We start from the raw sequence: 15,217 nt of genomic DNA on the forward strand, positions 1-15,217 counted from the left end.
TTGGAGCTAAAGCAGAACAAAAGAACAGGAGACTGAGGAGTCTTCTGTAAATATTTACTAAACACCTAGTGATGTCTTCTGATTTGGGTCATTGGAATCAAATTATCTAATACAGTATTATGATTAATACCAAGGGTACGTTTATACACCTACTGACTATTTAGATAAAATAGGAATATTTAGTATAGAACAAGAATGCCTCCCCCCTTTTTTTTTTTTTTAGCAATTACACAATATAGTATGTGAAAGACATGCTTTTGGGGTCTTGATTGAAAACTATCCCTGAACTCTAGGAAAATGGATTGCAAATTAGTTTTTCAGTCTTAAGTTGTGCCCTTCAAAAGTATTGTAGAAAATGATGGTCCAGCTTAGTGAGTTACGCATCCAGGGTGCTCAGGATCCACTGAAACCTTGGGTGGCATCTACCCACACATAGGCTCTCTGAGGGCCCAGCCTAGCCACTCAGGGACACTGTTCCTGGTGTTCAGGGACAGTAAACCTACAAAACTAATAAAACTGTTTTCTCCTTTTGCTTAGGAGGTATAGTCCTTCTTTACTTTCAGCTCACTTTGAAGTCAGTGGAAAGAAGGCTGAATCAACATTTTGTGATTAGAAAAATAGCGGATGACGATCCTGTGGATGCAGTCATAAGGCATTGGCCATATCCTAAATTTGTAATCTTTGATGACTTATATACAATGTATTTTGCTTCCAGAATAGTTTTGCAGAATTTACACTGGAACAAAAAGGGTAGAAGCTTTTTTTAAGGTTCAACATAAACATGAAATAAATCTGAGTTGAAACTTCGTAAAAGGGAAATTGAGTTTATAAAGGAGCTATATTTAGATATAACAGATGTCCAGTGTAGTCACTTACTACCCGTGTTGTATACAAGTATCCTCTTTTTTGTTTCCTAAGGAAGGGCTACGTAAGTAAAAGAAGGACAATATTCCACACAGACAATTGACGTGTAATGACATGCTCAGTGCTCAGACTCTCAGGGGCTATTCTAGTTCTCATCTCCATGTCAGGCAGACAGCTCTCATCTCCTGTGCTGCTTGGAAACATGCTGCTGTGATTAAAAACCAAAACCAAGCAAGCATACCTGAGACCCTAATCTCCTCAGTTGTTCAATCACCTGGTCATAAAGTCCAACAGAAGCTCCCATTCTGTAGATACCACCAGAGATAAGGAGGCTGCTTACTCTTCCAAATGGTGGAGGAGGGGGACACCAGCAGCCCAGAAGTCCAAGGCTGTGACTGCCTGATTCTCAGAGGAGAGTGTAGGCACTGGTCGTAGGAGTGACACAGAATGGCACATGGCAGCATTAAGTTTTTCATCGCTTTCATAATGCACAAAACTTTGAAGCTAAAAATGGCCTTAAATTATCTAGTCTAGCCTTTGGAAGAACATACAGATGGAATGAAGGAGCATACAGAAAAAACTCACAGTTGTAGAATTAGGGAAGACTTTTATGGTTTTATTGATTTTGATTTAACTTAGATGGTGCTTCCCATGGATCTAAAGTATTTTTAGCACTTCATAAATATTAATTCCTTAATCCTAATAACAACCCTATGGGATAGATACTAATATTATCTTCATTTACTGATGAAGAAAGTAATATATAGAGAGGCTCAGTAACTGGCTGAGAGTCACACACCTCGTCAGTGGTGGAGCCAGGCTCTAAATGCATTCTGTCTAAGCTTCCATTTTGTCGATGAAGAAACAGAGGCCTGAGTGTCTGTCCGTTGCCACCTAGCTAGTTAGTGGCTGAGCAGGTTCAAAGCCCAGGTCATCTCTGCATTGCAGTCCACTGGATAGGCACCAGTAGCTCGTTCTCGGATTCGATAAGCAAGGCAGGAAAATTACCAGACTAGCAGAGCTCCTCAAAGTCAACTTCAACAAAATGTCATTAAAAGATGAGTGTTGGTGTCAAGAAGTCTCTAGTTATTGGTTAAGCTTCAGAATAGGTTTTGTGACCATATAGCGTGTCTTTTTCCCTCAAGTATTAAGGAAGAGATTGAGTGGTTTAGAGAGGTAGCTTGGTAAGTCAAGAAAGTAGGGATGAAAAATAGTATAAAATCTGCTGATGGATAAGAGTTTGTTGTTTGTTGGCTTATTTAGATTTCCTTGACTTTATTAGTATCATAATATTCCAAAGGCCAAGCACATAAGCTTGTGACACTCAGTCTATGAAATTGGACCTTCAACTTCATGGATTACCCTGCCAAGTTTTCTATTTTTCCAATAGAAAAATAGAGATACTTTTCTCTATTTTGGCTGAGATATCAACTATAGGATGCATTTCCTATTGATCTAGAGGCATAGGTTTTTACCTTTACATTTCTTCTTGAAGCATTCTACATTTATCTCAGTTTACTTCCTTGAAGTATATGTTTAGGGTTAGGGAGAACACATTTAATTTTTCCAGAGGAATATTATGTGCAAATGTAGATAATTAAACATCGAGGAGAAGGCAGGAAGATCAGAACTTTTGCACACAGTTGAGGGGAGTAGCTCAGAGAGCAATGTGATGATACCTAGTGAAATTGGTAACATGTGTTCCCGAAACCCAGAGCTCCACCTTGATACACAAGGTCTGTCCAGAAGGTGTCCAGCCATGTACTGTGAAAAATAGAGACATTTATTGAAGAAGATACAAGAAACATTGTACACAGGACAATGATGCCTCAGTCCCCTTCAAAGGAGGCACCTTGAGACCTCACACAGTTCTCCCAATCACCATCAGCTACCCCGTCATATTTTCTGAATCTCATCAGTGGTCTAAAATCTCTTCCCTTTCAAAGGTGATCTTAGTTTTCGGAAAAGCCAGAAATCACAGGGTGCCAGATCTGTGCTGTAGTGGGGCTGAGTCACCTGGGTGATTTGATGTTTCACAAGCAAACTCTGCACGTGATGTGTGATACCTGAGCAGGCGTGTTGTCATGATGAAGCTGCCAGTCACCAGTTGCCCAGAGCTGTGGCCTTCTGAATCCTCTGAATATTCTTCACGGAGGAATGTTCAAGCTTAATGCAAAATTTGATGCAGATTTATCGCTCACTCATTTACTCAGTCATTGTGAATGCAACAGCCACACAGTACACATGCTCACTCAACAGCATCTACCACCCCCACTGACTAGTACAGTGAAGTCGTCATTGTTCGTGCATGCGCATTCCAGCCCACTGTCCTTGGATGCCAGGTTACATCAACGTCGTGCAAAGCATTCCTGTTATGTTAACAGTGGGTGCACCCACTGAGGTGGAGAGGCACTCAGTGGAGAGGCAACCACACATTGATGTTTCTCTCCCTCTCTTTCTCCCTCCCTTCCCCTCTCTCTAAAAATAAATTTAAGAAAATCTTTAAAAAAACAAGAAAAATTTATTTAGAAATGGTCTGTCTCAATTCTAACTAGAGAATGAACCATAGATTGCTTCCATCTCTTGAATTCTCTTTTATGTGGACTGTGGTTGAACGGCCCTAATTGTTTATTCAGAAAAAACAAAATTGAGAATACTCTTGATTTGTAATTTGTACTTTGTAATTTGTACTGTTGCCGTTAATTTGTACAGAATGCACCAAAGCAGAACCAGATGACAATGGGAGCAAAAGAACCATCAGTCGAAGTTTGCATTAGTGAATCTCAAAGCCGAGTTATGATTTGCCATGGAACAGAAAACTTGGACAGTCATCTGTCTTGTGTAGTCACACAAGGCACGATTAATGAGGCTGGACTCATTAATCTGCTGACAGAGTATGTGCTGATAAATCTACGTTTTGAAGGCTTGGATTTAATGAAGCCATGTGGCATCACAGGGGCCTGGTGAATGAAAAGCTTCTGCAGCTTATCAGCAGGAAGATAACAGAAAGGACCTGGTTCCACTGCCAGTGCTAGGGAGATGTTTATCGCCCAGGCTTCTGAGAACAGGAGTTTGACCCATACCAACACTTCACAAGTAATGTCAACATACTCAAGCCCACGACCAGCAAGGAATTCTCAGAGATAAGATTACAACTTTGTCCTTAAAGGGACGCCAGCCTAGTCAGTTGATCCCCAAATATTCCCTCAGCAGAGCAACCCTGTAAGTTATTCTTCATACCAGAGAACTTTAGGAGCTCGTTTTTTGTGCTTCTAGATCCAAATATTCTGCTGTTATTTTCTAAAATATGTACAAAACTCTCAATGTCTAAGAAAGTCCCTGCAGGGTCAATCTTGGTGCCCTTGAGATCAGCTGGTTGTAGAAGCTAGAGATAGCTCTCTGTTGGCAAAGCATTCATTCACCTTCTCTTAGGATTTTGTTTCTTCTTTGTCTAGGCCAGAGGGCCTCAAAGGCTAGATTAGACCTTTAGGCTAGTCTAGTATGAAGTAATTATGGGGAAAGGTGATTCAGTCTTTGAGATAAGTGGGTATAAAAAAACCCTCCAATAATTTGTTTAAATACCTAGTCCTGAGTTTGGTTTAAATATCAGTATACAAACAGGCACTGGGGTGATGGGAGGAGGGTGTTGGGGGTCGAGGTAAAACTGGTCGGGTATCCCCCAAGCCCATTTTGGTAATGAGAAGAAGCAGCATACAGAGAGGTAACTCACCTTTGATGCCAGCCAGACTCCAACCACTTACTGCTTTGAAATGCCTCCCATTCATTCCCAACAGTCCCTGAGCACAGCCCTAGTGTGGCCTTCTAGACTCTAACCGCCTCCTCCCCGGTGATATGCTGTATACGAGGTCTGTCTAGGAAGTATCCAGCCATGTACTATGAAAAATAGAGACATTTATTGAAGAAGATGCAAGATACAAGAGGCATTCTACGTAGGACAATGACACCTCAGCCCCCTTCACAGTAGGCACCTTGGAACCTCACACGGTTCTCCCAATCGCCATCAGCTGCCCTGTCGTATTTTCCTGAATCTCACTGATGGTCTGAAATCTCTTCCCTTTCAAAGGTGATTTCAGTTTGGGGAAAAGCTAGAAGTCACAGGGTGCGTAATATAGGCTGTATTGGGGCTAGTCACCTTGGTGATTTGATGTTTTGCAAAAAACTCTGCACAAGACGTGAAGCATGAGCAGGCGTGTTGTCATAATGAAGCTGCCAATCACCAGTTGCCCATAGTTGCAGCCTTCTGAATCATCTGAATATTCTCCATGGAGGAATGTTCAAGCTTAATGCAAAATTCGATGCAGATTTGTTGCTTTACTTGCTCAGTCATTTTGAATGTGATGACCACACAGTACACAGGCTCACTCAATGGCATCTACCACCCCCACTGACTAGTACAGTGAAGTTGTCATTGTTCATGTATGCACATTCCAGTCCACTCTCCTTGGCTGCCAGGTTACATCAACATCACACAAACCATTCTCGTTATATTAACAATGGCTGGACAGACTTCGTATAGTCACCAGATTAATTCACAAAAAAACAAAAAATTCTTTTTATCGTCATTCTGGTAAAGTCTCACAATAAAGTTTATACTCCTCTAGTATATTATTAAGTATCCTCCCTAATCTTTCTATCCAGTTTCTTCTCTGTTAATCTTCATTTTATTCAAAAGATCTACTTACGGGCTGTGGTAACTTAACTTTCCCTCTCCTCCTTTTGGAATTTCTTCTCCTTTCTCCTCTAGTCGGACAAATCTCTTTCTCCACGGCGTTGCAGACCAGTCCGCCAACACTGATCTGACCCTCCTCTGAACTCCGCTGCTTCATCGTTTATTGTTTATCCGTAACAGCACTTTGGCAATTAGGCACATACTTCTGGTGAATTTATCTTTACTTTGTGTGCTCTGATTGCTCTTTCACTCGTCTCTCCCTCTCTCTGCTTCTGTGTGAGTTTGTGTATGTGTGTAGCTAAATAAAAGGTTTATGAAAATAAACACTTTGACTTACATATCTTTAGAAAACACTAATAGATGCTCCATAACATTGTTATTGGTTGGTAACTCTTGCTCAGGACCTTGAGTTTCCTATGAAAGAAGGCATCTTTGTCTTCTCTTCTCTCTTGGATCCGCAGCACCTGGAGTGGTGCCTTACACATTAAAAGCTGAGTGTGTGTCAGCTACTACTGCTGTTCCTGAGAGTGTGTCCTTGACTGGGGTCTGCAGCTGGCCTTGACATTCTGCTTGTGTTCTAGCTTCCTGAGGACAGAGCTGTCTTATTCCCAGGCTGGCAGGCGCCTTAACGGCCTCTGACATGCTATGTCTGTCTGTTCTTTTTCCTCAGATGCATACTCTCACTCCTCAAGTGAAAATGGAGGCAAGTCCGAATCAGTGGCCAACCTGCAGGCTCAACCCTCCCTGAACTCCATCCATAGCTCCCCCGGTCCCAAACGCTCCACCAACACCCTTAAGAAGTGGCTGACGAGTCCTGTGCGCCGGCTTAACAGTGGGAAAGCAGATGGAAACATCAAGAAGCAGAAGAAAGTGCGTGATGGTCGGAAGAGCTTTGACCTGGGATCTCCCAAGCCTGGTGATGAGACGACCCCTCAGGGAGACAGTGCTGATGAGGTATTAACACTTGGCCATTGGGAAGGGGCTTCTGACATACATCCTTCCTGGAGCCCTGGGAGGCATCTTTCCACAGGTGTGGCGAACTAGACAGTCTCTAGTCCCCAGTAGTGTTTCTTATTGAGACTAAGTAACCCAAGTTCAGTGTATTGTCAAGATCTTGCCAGTTTGATCTGAGACCAATTCAGACTGACCAGCACCTAGGATATCTAGCAAACAGACCCAATTTTGCCAGATTTGGCTCCAAGGGGAGCCAGCCAGTCACCTAGTGCCCTGCCACTGCTAAGGACTGCATCAAGCCTTGCTAGGCCTGTTTAGAATAGTAATAAATGAACAGAGACCATTTCACTTGGACAGCAGAAGACTGCTGAGACATATAGCTGTTTACAAGTATCTTGGGCAGTGCCATATATAAAAAGGAATTGACAAATCCAGCTTGCTCTGGAGGGGAGAATTATGATTAACAGGTGGAAGTTATAACCGGTAAGGTTTCAGCTCAGAGAGAGACTTCACAGGGGTGGAAGGGGTTGGTAACCAGTGATGGAATGAACCTTCATGAAAATGCATGAATACCCATACTGGAAGGGTTTGGGAGGCTCTATGATCTCACATAACAGAGAGATGCCTGTGTTAGCCAAGAGGTCCTTTGGGGTAACCTCTGAGGGTCCTTCCAAAGCTGAGATTCTGTGACTAAAATACAGTGTGTATGTTTTGGTTGGTGGAAAGAGGTAGGTGTTTTATCTGGCAAACTAACCTAGTCTAGTCACTCATGTGGCTAAGAAGTACTTCCTAATATGTAACCATGCTCTCTTTGTAGTTTTACACTATCTGCCATTTCTTCCCATGGAAACGGCAGTGGAGCCTGGGGATGACCAGATCGTGTTTAATAGTCCTGCAAACACGTAAAAAGTTAGGCTCTCTCTGACCACACTCAGCTTTCTCTTTCATTGGCTAACCAACAAGGTGGGTGTTTCTCATGTGTGTGCGCTCTCCGTCCTCACTGTCCTCTGAGGTCAGCAAGTGTACCTGTTCTGCAGAGGAGGACACTGAGGCTAAACAATAGGGGTCTTTTGAGAGAGGAGGTATCTTCTGTGTTGCTTTTTTAAAAGTTGCAAATCCATTTGCATCTTTAACTGTATGAAACAGTGACTAATGCTGCTCTTTTGTTCTAGAAGAGCAAGAAAGGTTGGGGTGAAGATGAGCCAGACGAAGAATCACATACCCCGCTCCCTCCGCCCATGAAGATCTTTGACAACGACCCTACACAGGATGAGATGGTGGGGCTTCTTTCCTGGCTCACTCGAAAGCGCAGTGCATAACGCATGTGGTCTCATTTTGTGTGCACTCTCGCCCTTGTTATCCCTTACACCACGGGAATCCACGGTGATGCAGCTTATTCTGACTGTATCTGGTAGGGGTCCCCTCCCTTCCCCTGGAGATCTGGCTTTGTTCTGGGCAGTGTAGCCATGTGTGCAGCATGCCCAGAGTGGGACTCTGCCTGGCGCCTTGTCCTGTTGATGAAGGGCAATGGCTCTCTGTCTTTGGAAGCGGCAGATCCCAAAAGGCACTATTAGTCTCATAAAGGGATCTGAGGTGGTTCTAGGCCATGATCATTTTCTTGTACCTGACTGTATGACCTTTGTTTTAGTTGGTTGTTTTCCCTATGCTCAACTCTAAACCTGAAATAACAGTAACTTCCAGTCATGCCCAGTGCTGTTAAGATTCTGCAAACGCAGCATGAGGGCAGAGATGCTGCTAAGGAGAGGTTGCTGCCAAAGGTGGGCAAACCGGAGAACATGCCAGCTTGCTCATGTTCTCTGGTTTGCAAAAATGCCCTGACTCCTTGGCAGAGAGGCTCGTGGGTATCTGAAGTGTGATGTCCGCTGGACCTCTAATCTCAGAGTGGTCATTCCGGTTGTTCTGGAGCAGAGGCTGGGATTGGCTGTGCTTTCAGGTTCTGACCCGAGGCCTGAGGCTGCTTTAGTCATGTGCTTCATCAGTCACTTTCCTTACAGACATTTTCACTGCATTGTGCTCCTCCTGCCTTCCCTTAGAGTTGCTGTCGTTTGGACTCTGGAGTCGCAGTGGTGGTTTCAGTTTGTGATGTACTTGGTGTTTGCTTTCAGAGTGTTGTTCAGTGAGGGGGGGGGGGCGGCGGCGGCAGTACCCTAGCCTCTCTCCAGGGTCTCGCTGTGGTCTCTGGTGCTCTGCCTTGCAGCGGGGCAGGCTGCTCTGATGCTGTGGCTCTGGCATACAATTCCACCAAGGGTACAATTCGGAAAGGACTGTGCCGATGCTTCAGCATTTCTGATGATAGCCCAGTTCTTGTTTTAATTCTGTTTTACATTTGGGTCATTAACCCACAGACATTAATTGAGGGCTTCCTCTGTGCCACAGGGACAGATTCTAGGGACAGGATGATGACTAAGATGTGGTCGCTGCCACCCTCTGTGACTCACCCATGAGAAGCACACAGTTGTGGCCCTTAGGAGGGCCACAACCTAGGAGGGTGATGTTGGTGACCCGGGTCTCCAGGATCAGCTCTGACTCTTGACTGTTGGGAAAAAAGTAGCAGGAAGCGTGGCATGGTGCCATCCTGGATTCCCAGAGGCAGAAGCGCCTGTGCTTCCCCTTGAGATGAGAATGAACACAACCTGCTGTGTTCCCAGAGGCCCATCCTTGTGAGATGCTCCGCAAGCAGTGATAGTGTGGGGGGGGGGGGGTAGGATGCTCATGTCCCATTACTTGCCATCCCACGCAGCCCTCCACACTGAGGTGCCAGCTTGCATAAGATAAGTGAAAGGTCATGAACCCTCCCCCTCTAATACCCTCAGAACAGCTTATTTGGGGGAAAAGGATGTTGTGTTGTTTCTGGATAATTTTTTAACTGAAAATGTGGATTTACCCGCAGATGTTTATGTAGACTTTTCTTAGCCAGAAATAAGGCAGATGGCAAGTCCCTTTTTATACTCATTAACCCTCCTCAGTCCTCTTTGTTGGACTTCAGTGCCTTCGTTTTGCTGGAGTACTTGGTGATCCTCAGAACTTTTAGCAAATTTTTAAAGTCCACCCATTGTTAATGTTGTGCAATTAAGGCTCCATGTGTCCTTCTAATATTTGTTTGTGTGTGTTTTTTTAAATATTTCCTAAAGTCTTGTTAATTTTACCTTCTTAACTATAATTTTAATAGCTTGGGAGTGTTTCATTTATTCGATGTGCCATAATTAGCTTGACCTGCCTGTTGTCAGATACCCTAGGTTGTTTCCAAACTTTGCTCCATTGGGTAGCACCTCCTCGGGTCCCCTGTCACGTATAGCATTTGTTCTTTTCGTTCCTGTCCCTGGAAAAAGCTCCCGGGTAGAATTACCAAGACTGATACAAAATTGATAACCTTGATTTCCAAACAGACTTACACATTCTTCTTGCATTCCCCAGGAGAGAAAAAGAGTGTTTTTTATATTTCTCTTAACTACGTTGATTTTATTTATTTATTTATTTTACTGTATCTTAGAAGCAAGGACCTAAACTCACAGTTTGATTAGACAAAAAGAAGCTTCCCTTTTGAAACTCTCCCCACTAAGTTCAGGGACACACTGGAATTTTTGCCCCTGGACATCTAACTCTCCTCTCCCAGAGTTGTCAGTGTCAAAAGCTGAAGGCGCGTGTACCTGGGCCCTGGGAACACCAGTGCCCTCTGCTTTGACGTGCCAGGGGTAAAGCTTGCACGTGCATGTGGGGTTGATCGTTCCCCCCAGTTTCTTCTCAAGTAGGAAGAGGAAGAAAATATACCACCACCCCTCAGTGAGCAGAAGTCCCCAAACCACTGCCCAAACAGTCACGTGGACTAAGCCTTATTGTGGGTATGAGGGAAGAGGGACAGGCCCTGGCCTTGAGCCTCCCTTCTCTGTGAACAGGAGAGTCCCTCCTTCTCCAGAAGAAGTTACACAAGTCCTGCCAAAGCCTTGAATTACTTCCTAGTGTGCCAGTTTGCAGCAGTGTGTGTCTGAGTGCGCATGGGGGTGGGGGGTATGTGTCCACCTCTCTGGTCTCTAAGTGCTCTGCCCCCAGCATTTTTGATTTTTGCTTGACACACAGTGAGGGTCTATATTTAAGATCTACACCTAAATAAAGCAAGGACAATTTCTCTTCTTCAGACACACTCAAACCTAGCTTTTATGACTCCTTTCACACCCTGGCATAGTAAAAGGCAGTCCTGTAGTGGCCCAAGTCTCATCTGCCCACCACCCCCACCCCACTGCTGTCAGCAGGCACAGCCCTTACCTACTGGTCTCTCAGGGAACACAGCAAACCCCCACCTACCTCGGCTCCTTAGGTGGCCTGCCTGAGAGCCTAGTCTCGTGCTTCACTTCTGGACAGAATTCTGACAAAGGGTCTGGCAGGCCTGTCCCACACCCATACTGTTGTGTCCCTCTGTCATCTCCTCCCTCGAAACTCCCTAGAGCTTTGCTTGCCTTGCCTGCCTTGAGCTTTGGACTTGCTGTTTTGCTTGCTAATTGCTATTCCTCATTCCTTGCTAATCTGCTTTTGCTCTGCTGCTCAATGTCTTGCAGTCCTCCTCTTTGCTAGCAGCCCGGCAGGCTTCCACCGAAGTGCCTACTGCTGCAGACCTTGTCAGTGCAATAGAGCAGTTGGTCAAAAGCAAGCTGGTAAGTGGGGCCCTGGAGGCAGCTCTGCCTGGATCTCCCCTCCGTGTGGCTCTTAGGGCCTGGCACCTGTCAGCAGTGTTCTCTGTTGCACCTACCCTCGTTCCTCCTATAGGGTCACTTCCAGCTAATGGTGCTTTCTAAAACGCTGTGCCCCAGAGTGCTTTTGGGATTTGTTTGGGAATGGGCATGGGCAGTTAACAGGCTCTTTTGGGATTGTGACATTGCCGAGAGGCAAAAGGCATTCAAGACACAGCAGCCTCCCAATAAGCCTGGTCCACTGGTCTCCAGGGCAGCGACATTTTGACAGTGACTGATGTGTGTCTGGTTAGCCTGGAAGCTAACTTTGCTGCAGAGATGCAGAACATGGATTGGACCTTTGAAAGCGCTGAGTAATTGTATTTGGGGACCTTGGATAGTCTTCTAGCTTCCAAAGTCTCACACAAGTTGACTGCTGATTCTGAAGGAGAATGGGCACAAGTATGTGGATACCTCCCCACAAGACACTAAGGGAGCTGGTGCATATCCTGTAATGAGTCTGAGCTGGTATGGGGTTTTGGCATTAATGCTGGGGACAGAGCTCCTTTACTCCCATATTTTTATATTTAAATGTACTGTAATAGAATAAAGAAGAATAAAAATAATAATAATAAAAAGTGTATCAGCACAGGATGACAATTTGAAACCCTTTTCTTTCCTTTGCTCTCATTTATGTCACTCACTTTGTTTTTATTACAACTCTCACTAGGATAAGTATGTCTGGGTTTCTGCCAGACTTCTGTCAGGCGGTCCTGTTTAACAGCACCATTTAAACCCTTCTCCATGGCCCAGGAATGAGAGGGAATGATGGATGCTCTCTGGGGAAAGCTACCTGATAATAATTTTAATTACAGGAACTCCCTTTTTAAATATCCTAGCTCTTAAGGAGTACCAATGAATTTAACATATATGACTTTGTTCTTTTTCTTCTAACTTTCCTTCCTAATTAAAAAAAACAAAAACCTTAGTTGGTGTTTTCAGTAACGAGTGCCAGCCTCTGGGGGGTTGTTCGTTTCCTGCCATCACTCCCTGCCCCACTGGTGGGGGTTGAGTGCTATCATGGGCCTGCATGCACTTTTCAAAGCTCCCCTCTCTGGCCACTCCTTACTTGCTCCCCTTTCCTCTCTACACTAACCCATACAATACAGCCTCTTCATTCTCCAAATATCATAAAAATATTTTATTTCCTTAAAAATCATCCTGCCCTGGGCAGTGTGGCTCGTCCAGTTTGTAGGAGCATCGTCCTATAAACTGAAAGGTGGCGGGTTCAACTCCTGGTCAGGACACATGCTTAGGTTGCAGGTTTGGTCCCTGGTTGGGATGCATGTGAGAGGCAACTGACTGATGTTTCTCTCCTGCTCTCTCTCCCTTCCTTCCCCTCTCTCTAAAGCTGTTAATAAGCATGTCCTCGGGTGAGGATTTTAAAAAATCATCCTTTTTCTGCACTTTTTCTTTCGCCACCTGAGCCTGGGCCCTGACCTCATGCCTGCACTATTGCAGTATCCACTGCTTGGTCTTTCCCCACCCAGCCTCATTCTCCAGCTGGTGTTTCACAAGCACTGTTTATTGCCTCCCTCCACGGGGAAGACTCACAACCTCCCTGCTTGTTTCCACTGTGGGGTGCCTTCAATACACAAGACAGTTTACTGAGATGCAGGAAGAAAATATTGGCATCTCTTTATCTCATTGTTTGACGGTTTTGTGTATGTTTTAATAGGTACATATGGTAGTACAGTAGCACAGATATACATGTGTAATTTATAAATAAGTTACATGCTTTGGATATGCATGACCAAAATTATGCTTACTGTTAGAGGTATATAATCAACGTTTGGAAATCATTGACCCATAGGTAAAGTCCACATTTGATGTGGGTACCAGCCTGCGGTATCTGTGGCATTATGACTGAGAATCAGTCTACCAAGACATGATCTGCTTGGGGAGGAAAGGTGGCTGAACTCTCGAAGGAGAAGGGCCAGGAACCTGTTCCTCAATGGACTTTTACTGGGTTTATTTGCATAGGAATACAGGGCGTATATATACATAAAGCTCATCAATCATTGTCAGGCAGTAATGATCAAATAATAGATGACGTTCAAAGAACTATGAGGGCTTATTTAGAATCAGGGTCAGATACATAAAGGGCCATACAACTTTGGGGAAACAAACTCATTTCATGCTTGGACCCTTATCATTTAAATTGAGGGTATTAGCAAAGCAGGTTTCACAGGATTTTATGCATTCTTTCTCAGGCCTGATCACCCCAGGGAACCCGCCCTTTCCAGCACTGGACTGTACCCACCTCCGGCATTGTTTCAGGCTTAAGTCGAGCAGGGGAAGTAAGGCAGCCAAGAGATTAGGAGACTTCTTGCAGACAGAATGAGGACTCAGGCTATGTCAAAGCCGAGGGGCAAGGGTTCATCACCCACTTTTTCTATAGCCCCCCAAGTCCTTCCCTGAGGGCCCCTCATGACCTTGCCTGTCTTAGGTCATCTCTCCCTTGAGGAATCTTACCAGTCATTGGCTAACTGGTCATGCACTGGGGGGCCAGGCAGGGTGAAGTAAAGTAGGCAGAGGCAGTGCTTCTGCCAGGGAGATAAGCTTTGTCTCCTTAGTGGCTTAGGGTCCCAAGGTCTCTCACTCAGCCTTAGCCAATGGGGGGTTATAGCTTCTGAAACCAGGCAGGGAGGTTCCCAACACATATTTACCCAGAATTCTAATCTTCTATGAACTTCTTCCCAACCTGTCTTTCCAGCGTCCACTTGTTATTGTGGCTGATGAACTCGGACTTGTTTTCTTCACTATCCCCAAACATATATTTGGCTGTGCTGCCTCCACATTTCTGTCCACACCACTCCACTTGCCTGGAATGTTCTCCCTCTTGTTTTTGCTTATCTAAAGTATAATAGTTATTCAAGGCCCCACTCAAATCTCATCTCTCCAGAAGGCTTCTCTGACCAGCCCAGGCCAGAGTCTCGTGCGGTCCCACAGTAATCACTGTGTAAACCGCACCCCACCTGACACCGCTGTTTGGTGGTCCTGTTGTGTTATTTGTTAAAATGATTTTCCCTTTGCACTTGCAGCTTACCTCTCCAGCTAGATGTTTTGTCACTTAGGACATTATATTCTCCCCCACTATAGGGGCCTTTTATACTTATATCAGTAAACATTTGTTTCCAAAAGTGTATTTTTTTCATATTTTGGATTACCTTTTTTTGACTACTCCTGCTCACCTTAGCAATGTTAGGAGTCTGTTCACCTCCAGTTTGTGTGAGCAGTGGGTCTGGTGTTAAACATGTTGAGTGCAGATGTTGAAAAGACCCATAAGAGCAAATTCCCCAAAGGAGAGGGAGTGTAGGCTGGTGGTGGAGTTGATTGGCCCTATAAAAGGCTCTCTACAAATGTCTTTGGATGTATGGCCTTTCTGCGGTGAGTTTACCATAATAGGGTCTTTAACTTCTTCCACTAATAACTACTTCTTGAGGACCTGCAGTGAGCCTAGAATTATAGAGATTTCTTTGGCTGGATATACAAAACCAAGCTCGTATAGGGGAAAGGAATGAGGGAGCAGTGGTTTGGTTTCTCAGAATCTTCTCACCAAAATTCAGTCCTTTGTCCTTTCTTCTCTCTTTCTTCCCATCCCTACGCGTACCCACATGGGGCAGCAACAGAGCCAACAGTAGCTGGTTCTTTCCTTAGTCACTTTTGCAAATACTGAATTGCATTTTCATCTCCAAGACTTGTATTCCCTATCAGCTCTTTAGCTTAGAAGAGGGTAAGACCTAGAGCCCGTAAAAGTTCGGGAGCTTTTATTTGACTGTAAGTACAACAGTGTGAGTGCTGCCAAAAGAGCCAGTGTGGTCACAGGCTGGGTTAATGGAAGTACAGGTACAGATTCAGCAGAGTAATAGCCCCATTGCACTCAAGCTTTCAGACCACACCTGTCATGAGCTGTGTGTGAGTCATGCATTGGGTTCTGAGCCTGGCATTTCAAAACACTCTTGAA

At 44.7% G+C, this 15,217-nt stretch overlaps 1 protein-coding gene across 22 annotated transcripts in view; it reads left to right on the plus strand.

Annotated features, from left to right (window-relative positions):
• KALRN (kalirin RhoGEF kinase) overlaps positions 1–15,217 on the plus strand; it is an 838,419-nt gene that overhangs the window by 757,716 nt on the left and 65,486 nt on the right. For 15 of the 22 annotated variants that reach the window (XM_053918443.2, XM_053918448.2, XM_053918444.2 and 12 more), the window contains 2 exons: positions 6,225–6,508; positions 7,681–7,785. In XM_053918443.2, coding sequence (XP_053774418.1) covers positions 6,225–6,508; positions 7,681–7,785 — 389 coding nt within the window. Of the gene's footprint in view, positions 1–6,224; positions 6,509–7,680; positions 7,786–11,079; positions 11,176–15,217 lie in introns of all 22 variants that reach the window. The other 7 variants (XM_053918445.2, XM_053918458.2, XM_053918461.2 and 4 more) reach the window with 3 other exon arrangements.

This window comes from Desmodus rotundus, chromosome 2, assembly GCF_022682495.2.
Source record: "Desmodus rotundus isolate HL8 chromosome 2, HLdesRot8A.1, whole genome shotgun sequence".
NCBI classification, from domain to species: domain Eukaryota; kingdom Metazoa; phylum Chordata; class Mammalia; order Chiroptera; family Phyllostomidae; genus Desmodus; species Desmodus rotundus.